Raw genomic sequence first — 27,287 nt, forward strand, 5'->3', positions numbered from 1 at the left:
TTATTTAGTTTAGTGCACTTGTCATTAAAGATAATTTATATGTAGTGGCAGGCAATCGAGCGACAGGGTCGGGACTATAGCTCTGCTATAATCATACATACATATACATATCTGCTGCCTTTCGCTGCTTGGCGTGTCGTGCGAGTCTCCCAAAAACTTTGCGCTTTAGTTTAGTTTAGTCGCGTGGGCGTTACTTTTGAAAATAATTGGGGTGTGCGACTGGGGCCATAAATGTCACAGCAAGATATCCGCACACATGTGGTGAACTATGCAGCAGCAGCAGCACGCTTACAACTCAATCCAAGAGTTACAAGGAGAGCGATATGCTAGTATTTTATGGCACTTAAAGTGCTATAAATTCAGACAACTGTGCTGACATTTGACATGAGACGAACGACTGAACGACTGAACGACAGAATGAACAAACGAACGAACGAACGATGGCGACAAATATGGCGAGGCGTGTGTGTCATCAATTGCGGTTAAAATTTCTATGTTTAATATTTAAATTTTAGTGTGCTAACAAATTAAATGGCCATAAAATGTCAAATATAAGCAGCTAAAAAGCCATTATTAGCCATTATGGCGCGACAGCGGCTAAAGGAATGCGCCCAGCCCAAGTTATTGACGATTGTTTGATGCCGCTTTCGTTGTTGTTACCGCTGTTGCTGCTGTTGTTGTTGTTGTTAATTTGCCTAAATAAACCTCATTTAATATGCCCAGCAAATGGCCGCAAAACCTTTCAAAAAATGATTAATAATCAGAGGCAAACACAGACATGTCCACAAATTATGTTGTCACATGCAAAAGTCTGGCAGAGCATTACGCATACGCCTCTTGCGCCCGCCGGCGTGGTCTGCCAGTCCCAGTCCAGAGCTCACATTTGCGCGTTTCTAACAGGATTATGTCGCACGCAACATTAGCAGTTCTCTTCTGCACCGCATCTACCTGCCATTAACCAGTAACCAGTAACCACTAACCACTAGCCCGCCTGCTCTTAATTTGTCGTCTCGTCTTCAACGTTGACTGAGTTTTTGGACTCACCCGAGCAACCAAATCGCCAGCCAAGCGACTGATCAACCAACCATCGACTTTTCTACCTGTCTCATTGCGTTTTTCACACAGCGTGTGTCTTGGGCCCTTTTTCGTGTGGTGTTGTTGTTTTATTGTTTGTGGAATTCTCGCTTGATTATGTCCACATGGATTTTAAATTTATTTCTAGGCTTTCTGGCTCGCTGCTCAACTGGTTGCTCTTTTGTTGTACGCCTATCGGGGGGTTAGGCTAGCCAGCGATTATTGATTTAATTAATTATCAACGCACTGTGTGTGTTTCATTTAGCTTCGAGTTTGCCTACATTAATAAATATTAATAAATTCTATACATTCTAGGGTAGATTTGTCATTTCGAGAATGGCTATATTGCCTGGCAGGGGGGCGCTTTACGAACCATAATACGAGAATCGATTTGTTTCAAGTGCTACAAACATAAGTAGAGCTGAGAAAATTCTTCATCAATAGCTAGGCCAGGTGTATTGGAAGTTAATAAAAAAAAAGAAAATTGAAATTTATTAACTGAAGTGGAAACTGTAAAACTAGATTATAGATATAAATGATAACAGTGAAAATTGTGTTGATTTGAAAAGATTAACAGCTGTGCTACATTATAAACCAATAGAGATATGGTGAGGGGGGAATGTAATAGTATTCCTAAGACGATCACACCTGTAATTTGTTGCACTTTTCTTCACGATGGAAACATTTATTTTAACCACATACGCAAACATAGCGGTACTTCAAAGACTTAGGTGGTAAGTTTCAAAAAGTAGGATGCCATTTCTTTGAAAGTACATATGTAAATATTTTACAACTTTTGGCTATCATCTGAACTTTATTACAATAAATGCCTTTATTGCGAATGAATCCATCATTTTGGAAATACATATTTTATCATTCTGTTTATGATTATCTGACATAATGCATTCAAGTTTTGGATAGTTGGTGGTTTAATTTACGGACATCATATGGGTCGTATTAACAATTTTTGTTCAAATATCAGCAGACATATTTATGAATAAGTAATGATATATATTTACAATGTTCTATGTCAATTGAGCCATCTCTTTGGCCATGGGAGCTCTGTCAGTTCGATTTTATCATGCATACTTAATTTCATAAGATTGTTGTTTGTTGCTCTTTAAAATCCTTACTTTTTTACAAGTTATTGTATTGCTATTTAATTTTAAAGTTTTTTTGTTTCTATTGTTTTTCTTTTTAATATCTGGATGTATATCCCGTATATTTTCATGTTATGTTTTATGTTTATGATATTGAAAGATATTTGTCAGAAATAAATTTTTTAAAAAGTTGTGAGTCAAACAATATTTTTAGTACAAGTTGAACTACTATATTGAATCATATAGAAGAATGAAATAATTGCAACCATATTTCGCTTTGTACATAAAAGAGCAATGTACCAACATATATGTATATACGTACTCGTATGTGTACACAAGTCTGTTACAAGCTCAGCTTGTCTATATAAAGCCATTAACAAGCATCAGGCAGCCACCGAAAACTCAATCAAGCGTTACTTTTAATGCACCCAGCAGATACATCGCTATAAGTATCAAAAGATACAATATCTTTTATGTACATACACACACAGACTATATGTGTGTGCCAACATATGTACACATATACATATATATTTATTGTCAACTGCAGCAGCAACAACAACAACGAACAAAAACCACAAGCAGACGTTGCTGTATTAAACCCCATTATTTAAACCGTTTTTCTTGTTTTCCTCTCATATTTTTTTTTGTGCTGCCTCGTATTGATTGCAATTTTTCGTCGTTTACTTGTCATTGGGTTTTGTGCCATAGTTATTATGCTCATCAGTGTGTGTGTGTGTGTATATGTGTGTTTGTGTGTGCGGTTCACGCGACTTCATTTTACAGACGATTAATTTCAGGCTGCCGTTGCCTGCCACCCGTGGGATTAAGTGAGGAGCGCCGGGGAGAGCGGAATCGCATTCGATTGGTGCTCGTAAATTTATTTAATTAATTCATTTTCAATGCTGCAATTTAGACAAATTATCCTGCGCTTTAACTTGCCTTTTGTTGTACCTGCACGTTTGTTTTACGTCTTTTGGCTGATGAGTATTTCATCTTTTTACAAAATTGTTTTGCGGTTTGTCAGCAATTTGGCATCTGAGACTGGCAGGCGCAGACAAGCGCAGAGAGCGAAATAGAGTGCAGTAGAGTGAAAACCTTTGCTTTTATGGCTTTTGCGGTTAGTGCGGTTAAAAGGGTTTGCGCGGTCGGCGAGAGCTGCCGAAGTAATGCTTAGCCATAACTGCCCAAATGCTTTTAATGGCCAAGCATATTTCAATTGTCGCTGCTGTCTGTGGGCTGCCAACTTAATTGGGGCACAGAATTAAATAAAAAATGCTGTTCGTGTTGCATGCCTGCCGCTGCTGTCGCCTCTTCTCTTCCTGTCTCTGTTGCTGCCTCTATGGCTGCCTCTGCTTGTGGCGCTGCACAGTTGACAGCGACACGTTCGCGTCATGGCAAAAACTTGCCCGGGGACGTGCTTTGAATAACTCGCTGCGAATTTCGCTCGTTACATTCAGTAAATCTCTGTCGCGCGTTTTATCTTGCGTCCAAAATCGAATTTAAATCCAACTCGCAAACATAACAGCAACAACAACACCAGCAACAACATGCTTAAACATCATTTGTTGGTCGGCATTTGTGCTTTCAAGTTGGTCGAATTGAAGGCTCAGACACTGCTTACCGCTCTTCCCCAACCCCATCTCTAACAGTCACAACTTGTTCAATTTGATTTGTTTGATGGTGTGAAAACTGCGATGTTGATCAATTCTTATGGACTGGGAAAGTGCAGATTGGCTTAAGAGCTTTCATTAGGTGTGCCTTGTAACCAACCAATGAGTTGGGAAAACAAAAATTATTAGGAATCAATGGAGTGTAGATAAGATTATATGCAGACAAAAGAGATGTTCAATATTTCAAATTTATTAACATTTTCATATTAACATTGAAATATTAATTATTTTAACTAATTTGTTTAGGATTCCGTTTTCTTAGCTTAGCGACTGTATTTAAAATCCACTTGTGATGTACAGCCACATCTGTAAAAACAGTCGGATAGCCAATCCGACCGCTGCCAATTCCCCAGTACACAAGCCCAACAAGTTTGCCATTGGAAACAAGTGGTCCTCCAGAATCCCTACCACTAGGACCCTCACCTCGGGTATAGGCACAAATGCAATCAGGTGCGACGAAATCGCCATAGTGGTACTTATTTGAGATGCATTCGTTACGCCCAATAATTTTCATTGTACTGCCTTTCAAAATATTGGAAGAACATTGCAGACACTCTTCGATGACGCCCCAACCAGAAACTAGCGCTGTGGCGCCATCGACAGGACTTTCGTTTGCAAATTCGATCGATTTAACAGCCTTATTGAATTCCAAATTATTTTTTAAAAGTAAGACAGATATGTCGTTTTTAAAAAATGTTGGACTGCAGTTCTCATGTATTACAATGTCAGCCACGGCTACTACTTGCCCTCCGGAGGACGAGTTGCTCGAACCGGCCCGAATCGTTAAGCTTGATCTTCGTTTTTGAAATACGCAATGTGCCGCAGTTACGACAATATCTTTGTCAAAGATAACACCACCGCACACATGTTCGTTATTTGCTTGTAAAGACACTTGCCAAGGTACTATCTCTATGTCTATAAACTGGCCTGCAACAATGCGAGCAAGGGGATCTGTCCACTCCAGAGCTGAGGCCGCAGCGTAGCCTACAAAAAGTAGGCCAAGTATTAAAAACTTCATGTCGCTTGGTTGGCTCTGGAGTCAAACTTATGATCCAAATGGTAAAAACTGCCATGCTTTTATAGCTGAAAATAAGCATTTGGAGTTCGCCTTATCAACCGCACTAATTTAAAATTCTCATATACTTGTAATTAGTTTTCTTATCATTCAATTTTGAAATATGTCAGACATTCATTTAAAATTATATCCAACATGCGCCAATTCTTCAGAAGCTTAGTCGGAAAAATTCTATTCACACACAGCTAAGCATTTTGCGTTTCTAAAGCCAAAGCCCAAGAGTGACGCATTTGAGAAATGATGCTCATTTATTTAATGAAATCAGAGGAAAAAATATACTTCCAGAACCAAAAGTCAGGCCAGCGCGTGAGTCAGGCGCCAAGCAACATCTGGTAAAATAAATCGGAGGCAGGGCAAAACTACGGGCTACATCAGCAGCAGCATCAAGAAGACGGCGACAAAAGTTGACCCAAATCCTAAAGCGAAATAAATTGAAGTTCATATTTAATTTGAGCGAGTCAAGTGGCAGGGATTTTTAATGAAAAGCAGCCGGCGTGTGGAATGTGAGAGTGCCAACAGGCTGGCCAGCACAGAAAAGGCTGCCAAGGTGCCAGGGGACGGACCGTAGCTGTTAAGGACCAGCAGCTGCTCCAATTTCATAAAATGGTCGGGTATTGAGGCATATAGTGTAGTAGTTGTAATTGCGCATACGACCCGTAGGCGATTGTTTTGTAAATAAATAAACTGGTTAACGTAGCCAAACGACTGGCCCGACGATGGCCATAGACCCATAACATAAACATAATGCCATTAATCAAATTTTATTGTTTAATTAATTTCGCTTCAATGAATTCCGGACACAATACACAAAGCAAACAAACACAAATCACTAAAAATATGGTGCCATAAAATGTCATTTTATGAAATCATTTCAAAAGAATTATGCCGCAAAAGTATGCGCACTTTTATTTACTTCTCACATCAACAATTATTTTTTCGTCTCCTTTTTCGCTGCACAACTTTGTCATAAATTATTTTCTTAACGATTGGCAACTCAATGAATTTTTAAGAAACTTCAAACCGAAATGCAAAATGATTCGTAAAAAGTGGTTTCTGTTTTCAAAGTTTACAGTGTATAAGTAAAATGTTGCTGAACCCTGTTTCAGTCGAAGTAAGTAATTTAACTTACAATATAGCCAGTTTAGAAAGGTTTAGCTTAGAAAAACAATTTTAAATAATTAAAACCTTAATCCATTTCTAACTCATACGCCTAAGCTTTAACAAAGAGCTTTTTCTTAACTAAGTTCCACTTAATTATGATTAGAGAAATTTTAACGCCTCTTCAATTTTACATATAGACTCGAACGATAACGTCGCATTTTCACAATAAAGAAAAAAAGTTTTTGGAGTTGCCTTACATTGAAACAAAAAAAATGACTTTAAGTCAGATAATTAAAATTTTTTTAAGTTATCTGTGTCATAAATCGAAACGTGGTGCCCCTTAAAAATGTACTAACCTGTCGAACATTCGGTTGCTTGCTGAGCCATAAAAACTCTGTCCGTCAGTCAACTTTGTGTCAAGTCTCTTACGTCCGTCCGCGAAAATGTTCTTTAGATTTTTTCTACTCACATTTGTTACCACTTGTTGCTTGGGCGAAAAAGGAGTGGTTTTACGAGGAAGGGATACAACCATAGAAAATGTACCCTTCCTTGTTAGCTTGGAGTGGCTTGGTTCACCCAATTGGGGATGGTGTACCGGGGTTATCTACTCAAGTGACATTATTTTAACTTCTGCACATTGTATTGCCAATGAGCCTGCAAGAAGTTTCTATGTCCATCTTGGCTCTTCAAAGATACATTGCGAGGGTACTTATATACCCGTGGCAGCAGCACAGATACACGAAGAATACGAGGAAAATGCGAATGATATAGGAGTTTTGCGCTTGAAGTTGCCAATAGATTTTAGCGAGCGTGCCAATTACATCGAATTGGCATCCGAATCCCCTACTATATCCACCGCAGTTAATTCCTCGAGCTGGATAATGAAAGGCATACAAATCTCGTTACAACAAGCTGACGGTGTAATTCTCGATGGAACTGAGTGCGACGCAAATTTTAAACATGCAAAGGATGGATCCTTTGAGAATACATTATGTGCCGACATTGCTGAGGAAAGGGTTCCATGCGAAAACTATGTTAGCGGACCATTGGTTGCCGACAACAAACTTATTGGCATAGCATCCTCTAATTTGGGCTGCGGTCCATCGAAAAAAACATTTTATGCTGACATTGCGGCATTAAAGCCCTGGATAGAGGATGCCGTAAAATCGTTAAAAGGAATGCCGCAGTTCATGTAGACTTGTGAAAATATAGCATTTGTTGCTGTTACAAAAACCGATTCTAAATAAAATATTATTAAAAACCATATATATAAATCAAAGATGGTGTTTTTTATTCGGCAGATGGTAAAACTTAAATAGTTTGTCGCTAATCGAAAAGTTGATTGCACTCTGACTACACAATTGCTTGGAGAATGAGCCTTAGGTTATTCATATTAAAAAAAAAAAAATTAAAAATTGAGTAAATACACCCAAAATCAAAATTTTTTTAAAATAAAATATCAGCTTAGTCGATCCAGCTCGAAGTTCTGCCTGGCTTTCAATACATATTTGAATTTATTTTAAGGCAGAGTTCAGTTGTGTTTTTATTAAATCGACTCCCTTTATTTAAAAGAGCGGCTATCATTTTTACAATCTTAACAATATTCCTTCAGGATCTTGAAATGCTTTCAGCATTGTTGGCAGATGCCAACAACTGATAAACTGGTCTGTGAGGATCAACAAAATCTGCATTAGTTTGTTATAGGAATGTTTATTTTGTGAACCATCCATGGTAAAAGATTGTCAAAATCTTTTAAATGTAAAAGAAAATACATTTTTGGTGTTTTCTTTATGAAACGGAAGTTTCTTTAATTCTATTTAAATTTGATTTATCTTCAAATTTCGAACCCTTCGAATTGCATTCAAAATCCACTCTCGATGGTAAGCCACATCCGCAAAAATTCCCGGATAATCGTTTTGGCCACATCCAATACCCCACGAAACAAGGCCAACAAGTTCGTTTTTATAAACCAGTGGTCCTCCAGAGTCGCCTCCGCCAGCATCTTTTCCAGGAGCATAGGTACAAATTGTATCGATAGCAGCCATTTCGCCGTAACCGTACTGTTCCGAGGCACACTGCTCACGTCCAACAATTTTTAGTTGAGTGCCCCGCAGATGATCCGAGAACTGCTCTCTACATTCATCGAGCGCACCCCAACCGGAGACAAAAGCCATTCCGCCATGGGCAGGACTGCGTCTGGCAAGTTCTATGGCTTGAACAGCGTTATTGAAAGAAAGCCTATCTGTTAATAATATAACAGCTATGTCGTTGGAATGCCGACTGTCACTGTAGTCTTCGTGTAATAAAATCTTTGCAACAGATACTAGTTGGCCGCCACATGTTGAAATGGTAGATCCGGCGCGAACCGTTAATTTTGAAGTCGAATATCCAACTACGCAATGCGCAGCAGTAAGGATTATTTCGTTATCATAGATGACGCCACCACAATAATGAGTTCCTTTGTACAGTAAGGACACTTGCCATGGAACCTTTTCAATGCCCAGAACTTCGCCTTCGACAATACGTGCAAGCTCAGGAGAAAATTCGCTAGAGCAGCATATTAAAAGACAAATGAAAATTAGGTACTTTAGAACCATTCTCCTTCCTTGGGCTCAGTTGTTTCTACATTCTATATTTGAGTGTAACGTATTTATAGAACAAGTTAGACCATTAGTTTGAAACAAAGTAAGTTTCCTATCAGGCCAATGAGTAATTGCTGCAATCCATCGTCGAAAACAAATTATCATCTTACTACAATGTAAAGCTACCACTCATAAATTTTAGATATCAGTTAAATATTTGTGTTTAAGCCACGCCAGTTTTTCCTATTTCTCAGCTATAAAAGTCGTCTGATGGCGTCCAGAATTTCATAAGTAAATAGCTAGGTACTCCGTAGAACATGTATATCCAAATATTTCTGTTCACTTACTGTCTCACAGTTATTGGAGGGGAGCTACAACGTATAGATACTTCGATAGAAAATACGCCCTATCTAGTTTTTATTAGCAGAGCAACTCCTCCTATCTCGTGTTCTGGTGTCATCTATTCCAGCAACGTAGTCCTGACTGCTGCAGATTGCGTTAGTGCGGAACCAGCAAAGAGCTTGTATATAAGTTATGGTTCTTCCAAGCCAGGCTGCGGTGGAACGATAATCCCTGTGGAAGCAGCAAAGCTTCACGAGGAATACGAGGGTAAAGCGAACAATATTGCCGTTTTGAAACTGAAGAAGCCAATAAAGTTCAGTGCACGTGCAAGTGTCATCGAATTGGCATCAAAAGGACCCGTTACTGCCCAATTGCTCAATACTACGAGCTGGGCATTTAAAAAAAAAATTCAATATTTACAGCAAGCCGAAGCTAAAGTTCTTGATGGAAAAGAGTGCAGGAAGGACTCGGACCCAAAACTGTTCGAGAATTTATTATGTGCCGGCATACCTAAGCAAAAGGATTCATATGTAACCTTTATTAACGGCCCTTTGGTTTCCAATAAAAGACTTATTGGCATAGCATCTTCTAATTTGACCTCTACTTTTTATGCTGACATTGCCGCATTGAAGCCTTGGATAGAGAATGCCGTTAAATCGCTAGAAGGAATGCCGCAGTTCATGTAGACCGGCGAATATATAACATCAACTTAATTGTGAAATCCGTTTCTTAATCAAATTTTATTAAAAAAACATATACATATGTATATACATCCAAAAGGGTGTTTTTTATTCGGCAGATGGTAAAATTGAAGTACACCTAATTCCGTTTTTACATGGAAGATAGGTTCCAAAAAAAAACCTTGTATAAAAGCTGATTTCAACAGTGAAAATACAAGGATTTATGTTTATTTTAATAAACCACATAACGACCCATATAAGAATTGTTTCCAGCTGTTTTATTTATTTTGTGTTATTTCGAATCGTGCTAAATGGAATAAAGTCGTGTAACCATATATACAATTTTTAACTTTCAAACCATGTTAAATCAAAATCGTGTAAAAAAACAGCGTGCAAAAACAGAGTTAGGTGTAGTTGATCGTTTATCGAAGAGCAGATTGCATATTAATAACACAATTGCTTGGAAAATGAGCCTTAGGTTATTCATATTTTAAAAAAATGAGAAGTTGGGCGAATTAAAAAAAAAATCGATTTATCTTGTATTCTTTTTCTAATACGAAGTTTCTGCCGGCCGTCAATATACTATAAGTACGTGTAAATTTCAGTTGAGTTTTTATTCAATCGGCTCGCTTTATTTAAAATAGGGGCTAAAATGTTTTCATTCTTAAAAGATTTCTTCAGGGTCTTTAAATGCTTTCAGCATCCGATAAACTGCTCAGTGTGGATCAACATAATCTACAATTATTTATCAAATAAACGAATTTTTATTTTGTGAACCATCTATGATAAGATAGGATAAGATTTATTTGTATTTAATAAGTAATTGTCAAGCACTTTAAAACCTTTCAAAAGCAATTAGAAACTTGATTTTTAGTTTTTATTTCTTGAAACGGAAGTATCTTTAAATTTAATTTAAATTTGATTTATCTTCAAATTTCGAACCCTTTGAATTGCGTTCAAAATCCACTCTCGATGGTAAGCCACATCCGCAAAAATTCCCGGATATTCCTCTCGGCCACATCCAATACCCCACGACACAAGGCCAACAAGTTCGTTTTTATAAACCAGTGGCCCTCCAGAGTCGCCTCCGTTAGGACTTTTTCCAGGAGCATAGGTACAAATTGTATCGATGGCAGCCATTTCGCCGTAACCGTACGATTCCGAGGCACACTGCTCACGTCCAACAATTTTTAGTTGAGTGCCCCGCAGGTGATCCGAGCGCTGCTCTCTACATTCATCGAGCGCACCCCAACCGGAGACGAAAGCAATTACGCCATGGGCAGGACTGCTTCTGGCAAGTTTTATGGCATGAACAGCGTTATTGAAAGAAAGCCTATCTTTTAATAATATAACAGCTATGTCGTTGGTACGCCGACTATGACTGTAGTCTTCGTGAACTAAAATCTTTGCTACAGATACTAGTTGGCCGCCACATATTGAAATGGTAGATCCAGCGCGAACCGTTAATTTTGAAGTCGAATATCCAACTACGCAATGCGCAGCAGTAAGGATTATTTCGTTATCATAGATGACGCCACCACAATGATGAGTTCCTTGGTACAGTAAGGACACTTGCCATGGAACCTTTTCAATGCCCAGAACTTCGCCTTCGACAATACGTGCAAGCTCAGGAGAAAATTCGCTAGAGCAGCATATTAAAAGACAAATGAAAATTAGGTACTTTAGAACCATTCTCCTTCCTTGGGCTCAGTTGCTTCCACTTTCTATATTTGAGTGTAACGTGAGCTTCGTATTTATAGAACAAGTTAAACCATTCGTTTTTGAAACAAAGTAAGTTTCCTATCAGGCCAATGAGTAATTGCTGTAATCCATCGTCGAAAACAAATTATCTTCTTACTACAATGTAAAGCTACCACTCATAAATTTTAGATATCAGTTAAATGTTTGTGTATAAGCCACGCCAGTTTTTCGTATTTCTCAGCTATAAAAGCCCAGCAGACCCTCCAGAATTTCATAAGTATTTTCTGCCCTTTTGAAGGCTGAAAACCTAGAGCTGCATCATGTTTCATTGATATTTCTTAAATTTTTAAAGACAGCACAACATTTTCTTAAGACATTGGCAATGTGTTGTTGTTTTAGCATCGTCTTATTTAAACCAAAGATTACCATAAGAGGGATCGATGCAAAATTATGATCAACTTTTTTTGTTTCTCAAAAATATACTCGTATATTGAAGTGATTTTTAATTAAAGGGAAGGAATTGGTGCTATGTGGCGTTCCAGCAGCTGCTCCAATTACACGATATGGTGAAATGCTTGGCATCGTTGTATTTACGCATACAACCTCTTTGCCGCTGCTTTGTAAGCAAATAATAAAGGAAAACAGGTTAGCTAAGCCGGCCATACGACCCGAACATAATGCCATTAACCAGATTTCATTGTTTAATTCTATCCGCTTCTTTTAAGTCAATAATAAGGCGGACAATAATAGATAAAGGAAATACTTTTATATTTCGGCTTTAAATAGCATTGCATGAGATTACGAGCAATCCAAGGTGTGTGCTCATTTGTTTACTTCTCATTTTTACAATAACTTTTGAACTTTTGCTTCAAAACTGTACACTATTGTGGATAGTAAGAAATTGAAGGTCAAAAGCTGCACAATAATTTACTTATCTTTATGCATAAGTCGTCCAATTAGTTTTACAGTCGAACTTGGAAAGTTGGAACCTCTGCAAAACGAACTATTGGATGTATATTCCAAGAGCCTCATGGACATAAATAATTAATGGAAAACATTTACAATGAGACAAAACAAAAGTTCTGGTGTGTTTCTAATTCTACACTTTCTTAGATCCACTCTGGTCTATAGATGTTACAAAAATTTAAAGTTAAATTTGAACTTATGAAGTGTCTGCTATATGATAAGAAATCCATTACCATCATTATGCTTTAGAACAACAAATTTCTTCATCAGTCTGCTGCAAAGTTCTCCTTTTTACCTCATTAGTGAAATATTTCACTGTCATCTGCCACATTCAGATGCAGCTGAATCTGAGCTAATTACACGTCATAAATATAGCAACCTCGATCGTTCGACAACACATACGAGTAACAACAGTAACAACAACATCAAGAACAATGATGCCATATTCAATGCCTGCTGTGCTATTTTTGTGGGCAAACAAACAAACAAACAATCGGTTGGCAAACGCACGTCCCTCATCTGTCCGCAGATTTTTCGCACATTTGCGCATTGAATTTGTCACTCAGGAGAACGAAAATCTGAAATGTGCTGAGCCGTCAACTGATTGCCAGCCTGTCACTCAAGCCAGTTGGTGGCCACAGACAGCATGGCTGGCAACTGCAACAATAGCAAAGAATAAGAGTGTAGGGGAAAACAGATTCAATCTGCTCGGAATTTTAATGCCCTTTAAAATATGAAAGCATTGTTCTAAAATCAGGTTCAACCCTTAACATGGAAATATTTGAAATGAGAAATCAGCTTGGAACCCTTACCCCTAAAATGAGACTTTTATGATATTACTCGTATATAGAATACATTTTTAGGGATAATTATCCGAGCTGTTTTTGCATCGGATAATGTATTGCATTGGGTAATATTTGCATTGTGTTTGATCAGAGCTATTGATTTAACGAATATATGAATATATACTTAGTATCAATAAACGCTTCTTGCTTAAAATAATAAATATTTGCAAATTTGAACAAATTTTTTTGAAAACAAAGTTTAAATATTGTTTTAAAAATAATTAAATTTTGTTGCAGCTATAATTTGAATTTCAAAAATAATAAATTGGACAGTTTGATGTTTGGTTTTCCGCCAGATTTCGATAATATTAATACGCTACAAAAATTATTATAGAAAAAATTCAAATTGATAGTTAACTACATTATTATTCTTTACAAAAGGTGGGTTAAGAGCTTAGCTGCTTAAATATTAAACTATTAAGTGTATTTGTGAACATTAATTACTTTTTAAAATATTGCGGCTTTGTGAGGGTAGCGGGAACTATTATTAACAACCAAATATTTGTTGTTATTTATTAAAAGAATTTCTCCAAGGAGAAAGGCAGCTTTTCAGTCTTTTCTCAGCAGTCTTTTGTTTAATTCTTATAGAAAACAAATGCGTATAAAGAACATGCTGTTTAATTAAGTTATGTTCTATGCTTCCTTTGCTAATAATGCATATAAAATCAAATGGCTATAATTCGCCACAGATTCACATAACCTTCTCTAAAGGGTATGTCGAAATGCAGATGTGAGAAATGTTGGAGTTCAAAATACTGCCACCATCGGCATCACTTCATCGTCATCATCATCCTCGCAATCATGACGCATTTCAATGCAAAAAAATCCTCGACCAGGAAGAGGCTGCAGATTGCAAGCTCTGTTCTAGGTGCTTGTTTACACGGAACATTTTGTAGCATAAACATTGCCTGTGCTATGCCCCTGGGCCAAATGTGTAGGTGTGTTGGGGCTGTGGGTGGGATGAGGTGTGGGGGTGTGGGTGTGCGAGCACCCAGCTCTTCTTGCAGTCGAGTAATTTTAATTACGCCTAAAAGAGCCGCGTGTACGTGTAGAAAGCAAAGAAATGCGTCGACATTTATGCAGCGATGTGGCACGACGTGTAATTGCACGCATCTTGTATGGAGGCGTGGCAGCATCGCTGCTAAATGTTGCAAGCAATGCGGCGGCAGATTAACAGGCAACGCCTCTGCCCATTTAATCGCCACCCGCTGTCAAGGCAGTTTGTTTGCTTGCCTACGCTTCTTCATTTCCTTCTTCGTGTTTTATTTTTCTGTATTTTCATTTTTTTTGTGTTCTTAGTGCGTGTTTCCTGTATGCGCAATAAAAACAAAACAAAAATTTGGAAAGAACGAACCCATTTCTATCTATTGTTTTTACGTGCAATTGCCTCCACGTTTGTGTCCCCCCCCCCCCCCATCCCCGGAAAATTGTGCAAGGTTCCTTCTCATCAAGGCAGGCGGTCGATTATAGGCGATTAGACGATTAGTCCGATTAGTTCTTTCTCGGAGCTGCTGTAAAATTAATTAAGTGCGATTCGATATGAGTCGCGTCGGCTGTGCTCTCAATACCTCCACATACTCGTACAAATACATGTACATATGTACACTTGCATCGATTTTTATCTAAATATGTACAAACACATGGTCATATGTATCTGTATATGTATCTGAATCTGATGCTGGCCGCAGACGTCGGCTCGCCACGGGTGGCAATTGAGCTGTGTGTCGAAATTCGAATTCACAAATGTGTTAAAACTTTGTAGGATCGTGTAATGTAAATGCAATTGCGGCTTTTCAATGCACATGCATGCAATTCTAGTGGTTTTGTTGCCTTTGTTTACACTATGTTTTGGTCGATTTTTTTATTTTATTATTATTATTATTTTTTTGTAATACTATTTTTGTGGCATTTTGTTGCTGATGGAGCTGTGTGTGGGTGCCAAGTGATTTTTGATTGCGTTTTATGTTACCCGGAGCTCATACAAATTTGAAAAGCAAATATAGTAGTACACGCGCGTCTGATAACTTTTTACAACTTTTCAATGGAGTGCAAAGGTGCAGGAAGAGGAGGAAGAGTTTCGTGGCTTTTTGTTACAGCTTTAGTTGGATATTAACGCATACAACCCGATGGGAAGCAATAGTTAATAGAGAAAAGGTATTGCTTTTGTCAGTGTGAAAAGCCTTGCTCTTTAGTTAGTGGAATTAATAGAAGAATGTAGAGAATGTGTACTTTTAATGCTTTTGAAATGTTTTAGATGCGTGAATTGTTGTTTAGTTAGCTTTCAACTAAAACTAAGGCCTCACTACTCTAAATTGGAAACAAATATTTGAGATGAGTACTTCTTAGAATGGTCAACGACTTTTAGGTTTAGTTGTATATGATCAATTCAAATTTCGCTTTCCCTAACTGTAGACTTATAAAAAAAAGCTGCAAATTAATGCAAGTATATCAATGTTTTTCTTTTTTAAATTTAAAAGTCAAATATAAATTGAATCTGGAACGATAATCTATTTATATAATCATATACCGACGAAGGATATACCTTCAGTTGCACATTTCTAAACTAAATATAGTGTTGGCCATTAAATGAAACACTATAAAGACTGAAAAATATATGAAATGGTTGCACAACTTCTAACATTGCAACCTGCGAGTATTTCTCAAATTTTGTTTCACAAAACTCGTACTTTTTGTAATTACTTATATTTTTATATAAGTATATACGAGTATGTATGTAAATTCTTATTATGCTTCTATGATTTTGCTCCACATTTTACACAGACACACTCATAGAGTACACACCCACACCCTTCAGCTGCTCTTTTATTTATTTAAGCAATTTTTGAGCTGATTTTTTTTCTTGCTGTTTTATGCCCGCTGCCAACCTGCAGCGTGACCCAATTTGCTTTTTCGGCAACCTATTCGTTCTCGACTCCCGCATCCGCCCGGCCCCGCCTCTCTTGTACATTTGCCCGCACGTTTTAATGAGCCTACGTCAACGGCAGCTGGGACGGCGATGCTGCAATGAGTCCGTTTAAAATTTTCAATTTACAGTTGAATTAAAAACAGCAGCGCAACTTTTTTCATTCACTTAACGCCACATTGCGGCAGACATTAACAAAAAAGGCCTACGGGCAGACCCAAACACAAACCCACACCAAACCAAACCAAAGCCCAATTCCAAACCCAATCCCAATCTGAGTCCCAGTCCACCACCAACGCCCAGCAGGCGAGTACGGGCAACTATTTCATGCCCATCGCCTGGGTGGGTGTTGGACTCGCAGCTGCTGCTGCTGTTGTTGCTGCTACTTCAGCTGCTGCTGTCGATTGCTGTGCGCCTAATTAAAACTCATTACCATAAGCATAAAGTTGAGCAAGGCACGCCCGTTGGCGTCTGACTTTTTAACTACATTAAAATGCAGCAAACGGAAATTTAAGTCAAATTATTTGGCGGGTAGACACTCGTCGGAGCTTCAACTTGCACGCAAAAACCCCCAAAACACCCGGCCAGCAACCACCGTCGTCGTCCCGTCGTCTGTGAAGTGTTTTTCAACACTCGTAGTTTTCAGCAGGTTGCTTAACCTTTTGCTGTCTTTTATGTCTAAGCCTCACTTAATGCAATTTCCTTGGCAGACGGCGCGCCGCCAGCGTCGACGAAGGGTGGCGGAGTGTCAACCATTTTGCATTAAAAGCCAACATCGTCGGCAAAAACACTATTAACCCACCCCACCAGTCGTAGCAGCCAACCATCCAACCACCCAACCACCCACCCACTCGCATAGGCAAGCATTGAAAGTGAAATTAAGAGGCGGCAGTCCAAACGTTTCGTTTGTTTGTTTGTGTTCGTGTTCGTGTGCGTGTGTGTGTGTGTGTGTGTTCGTTTCATGGCGTGCAACGACCCCTTTTGGTTAAGCTTCACTCTCTCGTGGAAAGTCCTTGTTCTCTCTATCTCTCTTTCTCCCTCTCACACACTCTAACTTCCTCTCGCGCGCACAACGGCACTGCCCCTGCCCCTGCCCCTGCCTCTGTCGCTGTTGCTATTCATTTCCCTTTTGTGCGGCTAAAAGTTTTCCACGTGCAACAGTTGCCACTTGCTTTTAGTTTCTGCGCGCCTGTCATGGTTGCCGCCTCGCATTTTTGTGCCAAGCCAAAAAGGACGAAGCGATGAGCGCATTTCCACAGGACGAACACGTGCGCGCCCTCTCTCACTCGCTCGTTGACTCGCCGCTCGCTCTCAGTTCTGTTGTTGTAGTGGCCATTCAAACTCGACTCAAAAGTTAAGTTTTGCGCTTTGTTCTGCCTCGTTGGTGTACTACTCGTATGTGTGTGTGTGTATGCGTGCGTGTGTATGTGTACGGGAGGTGTTGGGTTCGATGAGAGGGTTGTAGTTCAGTTCGCTGGGCTGTTAGTTTTGGCGTGTGCTTTTGTCTCGCTGTGTGTGCTGTTGTTGTTCTTGTTGTCTTCGAATACTTTTCAGCCGCACAGCCGGCAAACTGTTTCACATTTTGCGCCCAGTTGCAGTTTTCTGTGGCACAGTGGGCAGAAATTTGACATGGAATGTAACAAAATATAAAAAGCATCTCTAAGACCAAATTATAGTTCCACTATCTGAACTATTACTGAAAAGAGTTACCTTAAAAGCAAAATAAGGGATAGCTCAGCATTAATACATTTGGATGATAATATTATTTGAAACCCTAAATCCAGAATACTTTTCAGCCGCACAGCCGGCAAACTGTTTCACATTTTGCGCCCAATTGCAGTTTTCTGTGGCACAGTGGGATGATATTTGAAATGAAGTCTAACAAAACATTAAATACATGTACAAATATAACATTAATAATAGTAGCATTTTTTTAAAACAAAAACTCTTAAAGCCCAAATTATTGCTACTCTACCTTTAATTATTATTAAGATCAGTTCCCTTAAATGCAAAATAATGGGTACCTTAGCAATGGGATGATAATATTCTTTGAAACCCTAAATCCAGAATACCATAAAATGAGTAACATTTCACTTCTTTTAAACTCTGCTCAAATAAAAATGAATCTATGGGTGGAAGAAAAGTACATTTCCTCATACTCTGAACAATTTTGAAGTTGTTGTCTACTGTGCGCATATTTGGTTTTTTATTTCCACTTCAGGTTGGATTTTCCCCCCAATGTTTTCGGTTAGATTTTGGTGTCAAGCTCTCTGTGTCTAGTGTCTGTTGAAGGCGCTGCCTTAGATGAGTGCTTGTTATTCCCCCTTAAAACTTTAACTTGCAGCATTCGGGCGGGCTCTGTTGGACTGAAACTTAAAGTTAACCTTGAGACAGCACCTGCCTGCCACCCTTCGAACTTTTGCGGTTGCTCTCAAATGTTCTCTCTGCCTCTCCACCCTATCTTTCTCTGTCCATCCATTTCCCTGTGCACTTTTATCTATTACAGGCACACACACAAACACACAGTAGCGGAAACCTTTGTTAGATTTTTGATACGCTTGCTAAACTTTCACACCCTTTTAACGTCGCGCTCCCTTAGGGGTGGCTCTCTGCATGTACATATGTATGTGTGTAAGAACGTAGTACGACTCTATATTGTCGCCGCAGGAGTCGTTTTTGATCGTTACAGTAAATCATTTTAAATGAATTTCACTCGACTGCTTTCACTTCGCCGGTGTGGGTTGCCTAGGCGCCTGGTTAGAGTTTGTTTCCTTAATGCATACGCCGGCAAGCGCCCCACGGGCCGTCGTCCTCATCATCGTAGTCGTCCCTTGCTTTCCAACTAAATTGCGCGTGCGGACGAAACATGTGTCCGTGTGTGTCTGTTTTTGGTGTCTTTGTGTCTGGGGTGGCTGGTTTTTGTCTAATGCCGCCGAGCCGTGCTACACGGATTTTAGTTTCTGTTTTTGGGGTGGCCTTTCTCAGAAATTGCTTTCGCTGCTTCATACATGTTCGTTTTTCTTTTTTTTTATCAAGCCGGCCGGCCGGCATTTCCAGCTTTTTCTATTAGGCCAACAGGGTGCTTTCTGTATTGCCTTTGATTTGTATGCTCGGAAAAGTAGCATATCGGCAACTTGAGGTCATTTATTATATTACGCATGACACCTTACGCCTTGGCAACATTTGTTACGATCTCAGCATAAATGCGCCATAAGTAGCAACAGCAACACCAACCGCCCCTGTTTCCTCCTTCGTCCTCGCCCGTTGATATCCTGCTCTGCCCTTTTTTCAGCTTTTGTTGTCTGTTGAGAAATTATGCAGCAATTCATAAAAATCGCAAGCGGTTGAGTTTTCCAGCCAGGCAGACGGGCCTGTTATATTATTATTTTAACATATATTTTAGCTACGGTTTATCGATCCTTTGTGGCAATGGCACGAGTCATGTTTATATGTTTACATATGCATATATAGCACGAGTATGTTTGTGTGTGTGATAAGGTTTATTGTTTAGGTGAATGTCATTTTGTGTAGCAGTTAATGGTTTCTTTTTTTTGGCTGAGCCGAAGAAAGCAGCTGTAAAGGGTAATAAAAGTTTATTGTTATTATTGGGATGTTCTCTGTAGAAAACGTATATATAGTATGCCCTTAATATGTTAAACGTTTGATAAATGACTTGTTGATAATCATCTAATAAGCATTTTTATTACAGTTAATGAAATTAAATAGCGCTTTATACTCGTAAATATAGATCGCAACTATAGCTATGTTTATTTGCCTTGAATTTTACGAGTTAATACATTTACAATCATTTTATCGTAAAAATTTTGATTTAGATATGAATGTTGTGTTATATATGAGAACTATGTATTTTTACTATATTATTACTATATGCTCAACAAGGATTAACAATGCATTCTCTTTAAAAATGAAATATTTCTTAATTGGAGCAATTTTAAACCAATTCGCTTTATAATTTAAAATAATAAGTAAAATAAGATAAACCTTATCTCTAACTTTTGCGTGGTTGTATTTTCTATTTAATATTGGTTTAATTCTTGGTTTTACTCGCTTTGTAAAAATAAAAAGTCACTCCCTTCTTAAAGTGCATAAAATTTCGAAAAAGGTCTTTAACTTTGCTGTAATATTTAAACAATGTTGTAAGTCTTTTGCTGTAAATAAAAAGGCCATAGAGAACCAGAAATACCTACAAGTAAGAATGAGTTATGGCTAAAAGAATGTTTTGGGGAAAAAGCTATTAAGATCAATCAATTCCGGCGTAAGTATATGTATTAGGTGTGAATCAAGACCTAATCATTCATTTACACACATCTTCGTTTTATTATACGCCTATTTGTTTAAATATAATCACCTTCAATCCATTCAACGTCTATATAAGTACGTATCAGACATTGCTCCAGTGCTCCATTCCCAAATCTTTTATCGCTGCAGCTTATAAGCTTCATCAACATTTCAATTAGGCTACACAACCCATTTAAAACCCAAATCAAAGCATTGCAGTCTTCACTTAAACCAACAGTCTGGCAGTAAGGCAGACATTTGAGAAAGTCCAAGAAGCCCCAAAAAGCACTTGCCAGCCGCGCTTTATTAGCCATGCCAGTCACAGTCTATAGTTGGACCGCAGACAATTAAATAAACCCACATAATGTAGAACAGGCGTTGTTAACGAGCGCCAGGACACCAACAATTGAGATAAGCACAACCACCAAAAGGCAGTCTCTGCCATATAGACTGGCGTTTCCACCTCAATCCCAACCCCAACCACAACTCCAATTTCAAACTTCGCCTGGCGCTGAATGTCTGTCTGGCTGTCGGTTTGGTTGTCTATCTAACTGAATGTGTGTATGTTCAACACTTAACTCATATCTTGTGTAACATAACAATTAGTACAGCTCGTAAAAAGCAAACTGTGTAGGAAGCAAATCCATCCCAATCCAATCCCACTCCATTCAGTCCAAAAAATAAAAAGAGAACATAACAATTCTATGCTCGGAGACTTCATGCAGCGCGTGTGCTAACCAGAAGGAAAAGAAAAACCTCCTCTATTTGTTTACTTCATGGAGCTCCAAAAGCGGCATAAATGTGCACTAAAGTAGCTAAATTTATAATAGAAATAAACAAAATGCAATGAATTCATGCACATCGGCTCTATCTACTGCCAGTCGCTATATGATGCATATAACTGGGCAGAAAAATTTATGAGCGGCCCCAGCAAGAATCTTTTTCTTTTTTTTTTTCTTCTTTTTTTGTTAAATACAACTTCAAATTGTTTGCTTTCAATTAGTAGTGTTGAACTTTTTCCTTTGCTCGTCGTGGGCCTCCCATTCATGAGAATTGTCTAAATAAACAAATCCGAAACTATTAAAGCCAAATGCCAGACATGGCCGGGCCCTCCTGTTCCCTTGATAATGGCATGAGCTGTGCATAATTTTTCTTAAATATTTTCTCAAATTTCCCAACTAGCTGTCGAATTGCGACGGGGCGTCCAACTACCTGCCTACCTACCTACGGGGCACATGTATTTCGAATGTGTTAAATGTTTGCATAAATAGTAATGGATGGAAAATATTCTTTGGTTCGGCTACCAGCCACGCCCGTATCTTCAGTTCGTGTTACTTGTTTGCTCTCTCAGCGTCTATATACTACTTATACTATAGTATATTATAGTAGTTCCTTCCATATTTTTTCCTCTTCGCTGCTATTGCAACGCTTCGTTTGTTTTCTTGTGAATTTATGCCGGCCTTTGGTCGGCTTGGATTGGTTTAGTTTGGTTTTTGGTTACCATGTCAAGGGAAGCTGCCCGAGTAGCCCAGAAACTGTTGCAGGCAGTGGCGATTCTCGGAATGCTACCAATAAATGCATTGCAATCTAATACTGTTTCAATGTCAAAACAAATGTATCGCGTAGATCAAATAAACAAAGCGTTGATTGGAATGTCAACAATGGAGTGTAACGTTGACAATTCATCTTCTCAATAAATGAGTTTTCAATTCACTTCCTAACTATTATTAAGTCCACCATTCAAGGCGTGAAAATCTGAGGTATTGTTGAAGAAGTGCTCTCGAAAAGTTAAGGACAAATAAAATAGCCGCTTTCAAAACTATCATTAAATGAAGTATCTTTTTCTAATAATATATAATTACAGTAGTAAGTTAAGCGGCAGGTTTTACTATTTTAATGGATTTTTATATAAATGTTATTGGTCTTCCTAATATTGGGGAGATATTTTATTGAATATATATTTTTTTTTCTAAACGACAAGAATATTTCGTTATTGTTTTCAAAATTGTCTTTAAATTAAGAATCTTTTAAGATTTTTCTAACAACATATAGTTACAGTAGTAAGTTAAGGTGCAGGTTTTAATATTTTTAAGGATTATTATATCATATTTTTTTTTGGTCTTTCTAATGTTGGGGTGATATTTTATTGAATGCAGATATTTCTTATTACACAACAAGAACAAGACGTTATTATTTTCGAAAATAATAAAATATGTTTTCAAAAGTTCTGAAATTTCTTCTAACAACATTTTATGTTAAGAAAAAAATTGTATTAGGAAATCAAAAAAAAAAAAAACTATGAATTTTACGAATTAAAACACTGTTCTTTGAAATTGCTGCATTAAGTATTTTTTATTGGATATACAAACTATGTATGTATATTTATTAATTTGAGGCCAACATTTTAATTACGCAAATAGAAAAGAAAGCAGTAAGATGAATTCGCCAGTACTGATAATTTTTTATACTCTGGCAGTTTAGCCTATATTTTTGTTAGACAAATCTGCTACTATTATTGTATTACTTAAATAGATCACCTTATTTATTGTTTACTTTTCTCCACGCCTATTTGCAGAACGTGTGCTCCGCTATTGTGAATCCCCCTCGATGGGCACCTGCTGCACCTACAATATGGAGACGCGACTGGCGATGCAGTCGCGCCAGCAGCTCGAAACGCACACAAAGGATCAAATTAACAAAATGTCTAGCCTGTTGGGCAGCAAGGCAACCAAATTCAATGGTGAGTCGAACATACAAATTAGTCGTAGAGCAGAAGTATCGCTCAACAGCCACTTGAAGCTGCCTAGACGAGAGGCTACCCGTAATTACACAACACAACACACACAAACATACACATATAAATACATTCACACACACACACACACACAATTATGTTAAAATTGTAACTATTTTGGAATGTGCCGGGCACATGGTGCGGTTCACTGGTAGCCTCAAATCATGCGGGTTTCAAGTTACAAACACATAAAGCAACAAAGACAGAATTCAAGTGGCCGCCCCGAAGTGACAATGCGGATGTCAAGATTTATTTTGTGGCATGCAACAGTGGCCGGCGGATGCAGCGGACAGAAATATTTCTAAATAGTCGCTGACACTGTCGCCGCCGGATGTGCGCCATTTCAATTAAAGCTAAAAATGTTATTTCTCTATTTTTCTCCCGATTTACTCAATGCAGAGATTTTTCGCACATTGCTACGCGAATCAAAGACGGAATTCCATACGATGTTTACGCGCACATATGGCGTTATCTATCAGCAGCATTCGTATGTCTTTTCGGATCTATTCAATGAGCTGGAGAATTACTTTGCGCGCGGTCGTGTCGATCTGCTTGATGTAATGGACAAGTTCTTTAGCACGCTCTATCAGAAAATGTTCACTGTGTTGAACGGACAATTCGATTTTGATGAAAAGTGAGTACACTCAGAAAAATTTGTATGCCTAACATGTTTTATAGATGGGCGGAAAGATGCGTTGAACACTCGGCAATACTATAAACGGGTACATCGAGCCAAGTCATATCCACTGTTTGTCTGTATGACCAGCTTGTTCTGGAAAATTAGAAGAGCTCCAGCTACCAAAATTTTTTTTTTTGCGAGTGCAGATGATCGCGAAGCTAATTGAAGTTCTACTAGTAATCCAAGCCCTAGTCAGGCTTTTCCACAATATGTTTGACAGTTTTAGATTCGCAATATACTGGTACAGTTTTGAATATAACTACCCCAGTCGAGCCAAGTCATATCCACTGTTTGTCTGTATGATCAGCTCGTTCTGGAAAATTAGAAGAGCTTCATTAACCCAAATTTCCCAAAAGGACTCATCAAATGTATTTACACCTAACTTAAAACAAATTTCTTTTTTGCGAGTGCAGATGATCGCGAAGCTAATTGAAGTTCTACTAGTAATCCAAGCCCTAGTCAGGCTTTTCCACAATATGTTTGACAGTTTTAGATTCGCAATATACTGGTACAGTTTTGAATATAACTACCCCAGTCGAGCCAAGTCATATCCACTGTTTGTCTGTATGATCAGCTCGTTCTGGAAAATTAGAAGTGCTTCATTAACCCAAATTTCCCAAAAGGACTCATCAAATGTATTTACACCTAAATTAAAACAAATTTCTTTTTTGCGAGTGCAGAAGCTAATTGAAGTTCTACTAGTAATCCAAGCCCTAGTCAGGCTTTTCCACAATACTATATGTTTGACAGTTTTAGATTCGCATTTACACAGACGTGTGAAACCGCAACGTCAACGAGTGTCAGGGCCTGAGTAACCGTCTGACGGTCTGCCTGACTAGCTGACTGTCTAAACTTTGACGCTTGCCATGGTGTGCAATTTCAGTGGCCCTTTTGTTATACACACTCGTACATACATTATTATTCCATACAAATTTTGTTGTTGTTGCGCTCGAGTTTTTGTATTCATTCGTTTGTGGTTGAAACGCTTAACAACAAAAATAAAAGAAAATAAAACAAAACAACGACAACGACAAGGACTGAAACCCCAAACGCACTTTGGACCGACCCGACCCCACATTTAAGTTGGTTCCTGTGTCGGCGGTTGCGCTCGCATTTCCTTCGCCAAATTGCGCCCACTTGGCTCATTGCCCGAGCCGGCGTCGTCACTTGGCGAATTGTGTTCTGTGCTTTGGTAAATGGCTCAACCATAGGCTCGTGTTACCCACGCGCGCTCTCTCCATTGCATTGCCGTTTTGCGATTCGTTTTTATTGTCATTTTAGTTGGCCGTACGTGCTTTGGCACATTGTCCGTTTATTGCCATGGACGACTATGGCTATGACGACGACAACAACGACAACAACGATGTCGCGTAATTGCCGGCACTTGCTGGTTGTTTGCTGTTTGCTATTTGCTGTGTGCGGTCGTCCCATCGGTTGACCGCTTCTCGCCAGAGCGTGGCAGCATTTGTCACTTGCAGAGGGGGCCGTTCAAGCAAAAGCCATGAAACATGAAACATAAAACTGCTTAAAAATCAAGTCCAGAGCTCATTTGGAGAACTTTTCAAAGAAATTTTCACACGATTTTATCCCATAAAAAAGTTTGAGCCCAAATTTGAGTTCTTCAGCAACCAAAAAGTTGAGCTTTGCTTTGTTTATCAAGCAAGCTAGTTAAAGTGTTGAGCATTTGGAGAAATAGATGGTATTGCTACAATATACTAAAGATTAAAAGCAAATATTTCCCCATTGCAGGGTTGAATTGATCAAAAACAGCATCAAATGCAATTATGCATCAAAAAGTTTAGCTTTGCTTTGCTTATTAAGCAGACAAGTTATAGTGTTGAAAATTTGAGGAAATAGAAGGTTTTGCTACTGAAACTAAAGATTAAAAGCAAATATTTCCCCATTGTAGGGTTGAATTGATCAAAAACAGCATCAGATAAAATGATGCATCAAAAAGTTTAGCTTTGTTAGCTTTATTAATCAGACAAGTTAAAGTGTTGGACAATTGAAGAAAAAGCAGTTATTGCTACTGAAGCCTAGCACAATATACTACAGATTAAAAGCAAATATTTCCCCATTGCAGGTTTGAATTGATCAAAAACAGCATCAAATGCAATTACGCATCAAAAAGTTTAACTTTGCTTTTTTTATCAAGCAAACAAGTTATAGAGCTGAAAATGTAAAGATATATAGAAGTAATAAAAGGGCAGCACTATACAAAAATTAAACCTGTCTTTAAAACTATAGTTTAATTCGTATTTCTGTTGCTTCAAAGCATCCAGCACTAATAAAATGTTTGATGATAGATCAACGTTTAATTACCATACGTCATAAAATTAAATTCGAAACTAGCTAGCTACTTATTAATTCAAGTGGAAATCATGAATTTATCAAACACACCACTTGAACTATTTAGCTAAAGAGCCCCAGCTGCCATCTTAGAAATTCTGCTGGTGCTGCTGGTAAAGAGGCAGCTGGCAGCTGGCAACAGGCAGTAGGCTACCAGCTTCAGCATTGGCACTGGCATTGCCACTGGCACCTCCCTAAGCACTCTTCAGTAATTTCTAAATAGTTTAGCTAAATTGCCACAAAACCGACAATGATGTTGGCCAGTTGACACTTTTTGCCACGCACGCTTCGCCAGCAGGCTAAGGCTAACGAAAGCCACTGACCGGCTCTCTTCAATGCCAGAAGAACGGCAGCCTTACAAGTGCCCAGAGCGGCAGCGCCCAAGAAGTGCCACAGTTCTGTCATGCTTCAGAGGCGGTGCACCCCAATGCCCGTCCGTACAGCCCGATCGGGCCAAACTGAAGGCAGAGGCGGCAGCACATGGCGAGCCAACTATTTTTATTATTTTTTCCACATAAAAATTTGTTTTAGACAACAATGCGAGGCCGTGAGTTTTGAGCGCTTCATGCTGCCGTGCCATTTACAAGCGCAGATTTCCGCCCAACAACTACTCGTACCACTACAAATACCACAACAACTACAAGACAAAAATATTTACCTCCCCCTCTTTCCTGTTTCCCCCCAACTCTCCTGCAGATACATGCGCTGCGTCATCGAGCATATGAAGGAGCTGAAACCATTTGGCGATGTGCCCGACAAGTTGTCCGTGCAAATCAAGCGATCGTTTGTTGCCACACGCACCTATGGCCAGGCACTGGCCACCGCAGCCGAAGTATCCAAGAAGATTTTGAGTGTGAGTAGCTAAATATAAGTACACTTTGCTATATACATATACATAAGTATGTGAAGTATATCATTAACTTTACAAGTATGCTCAAACATCGAGCTTGCTCAGTAAACTCATGGCATTAGACTAAACACTGAACGGAACGGCACAATGAAAAGCAGTCCAATACGACAAAATCACAAGAAATCAAGCATAAGTTTAAGCAACATTTTCATACACTTGTATACTCGTAGTGTCATAAATTTGTAAAAATAAAT

At 38.6% G+C, this 27,287-nt stretch overlaps 4 protein-coding genes across 4 annotated transcripts in view; 1 reads left to right on the forward strand and 3 right to left on the reverse strand.

The window, feature by feature from the left end:
* The window catches only part of LOC115633080 (glypican-6), a 67,252-nt gene that overhangs the window by 33,071 nt on the left and 6,894 nt on the right, over positions 1-27,287 (forward strand). The window contains exons 2-4 of the mRNA XM_030530456.1: positions 22,937-23,101; positions 23,555-23,789; positions 26,880-27,036. Of these exons, the coding sequence (XP_030386316.1) occupies positions 22,937-23,101; positions 23,555-23,789; positions 26,880-27,036 (557 nt within the window). The remainder of the gene's footprint in view (positions 1-22,936; positions 23,102-23,554; positions 23,790-26,879; positions 27,037-27,287) is intronic.
* On the reverse strand, positions 4,005-4,869 carry LOC115633081 (trypsin alpha-3-like). Its single transcript, XM_030530457.1, has one exon. It carries the CDS (start codon positions 4,863-4,865, stop codon positions 4,077-4,079), a length of 789 nt encoding a protein of 262 aa, XP_030386317.1. The 5' UTR covers positions 4,866-4,869; the 3' UTR covers positions 4,005-4,076.
* LOC115633083 (trypsin alpha-3-like) lies at positions 7,797-8,636 on the reverse strand. The gene has a single exon (XM_030530458.1). It carries the CDS (start codon positions 8,618-8,620, stop codon positions 7,841-7,843), a length of 780 nt encoding a protein of 259 aa, XP_030386318.1. The 5' UTR covers positions 8,621-8,636; the 3' UTR covers positions 7,797-7,840.
* Positions 10,483-11,338, reverse strand: LOC115633084 (trypsin alpha-3-like). The gene has a single exon (XM_030530459.1). The coding sequence runs from the start codon at positions 11,317-11,319 to the stop codon at positions 10,540-10,542; it is 780 nt and encodes a 259-aa protein (XP_030386319.1). The 5' UTR covers positions 11,320-11,338; the 3' UTR covers positions 10,483-10,539.

The sequence above is a fragment of the Scaptodrosophila lebanonensis genome, unplaced genomic scaffold (assembly GCF_003285725.1).
Source record: "Scaptodrosophila lebanonensis strain 11010-0011.00,11010-0021.00 unplaced genomic scaffold, SlebRS2 tig00001415-arrow-pilon, whole genome shotgun sequence".
Taxonomy (NCBI): domain Eukaryota; kingdom Metazoa; phylum Arthropoda; class Insecta; order Diptera; family Drosophilidae; genus Scaptodrosophila; species Scaptodrosophila lebanonensis.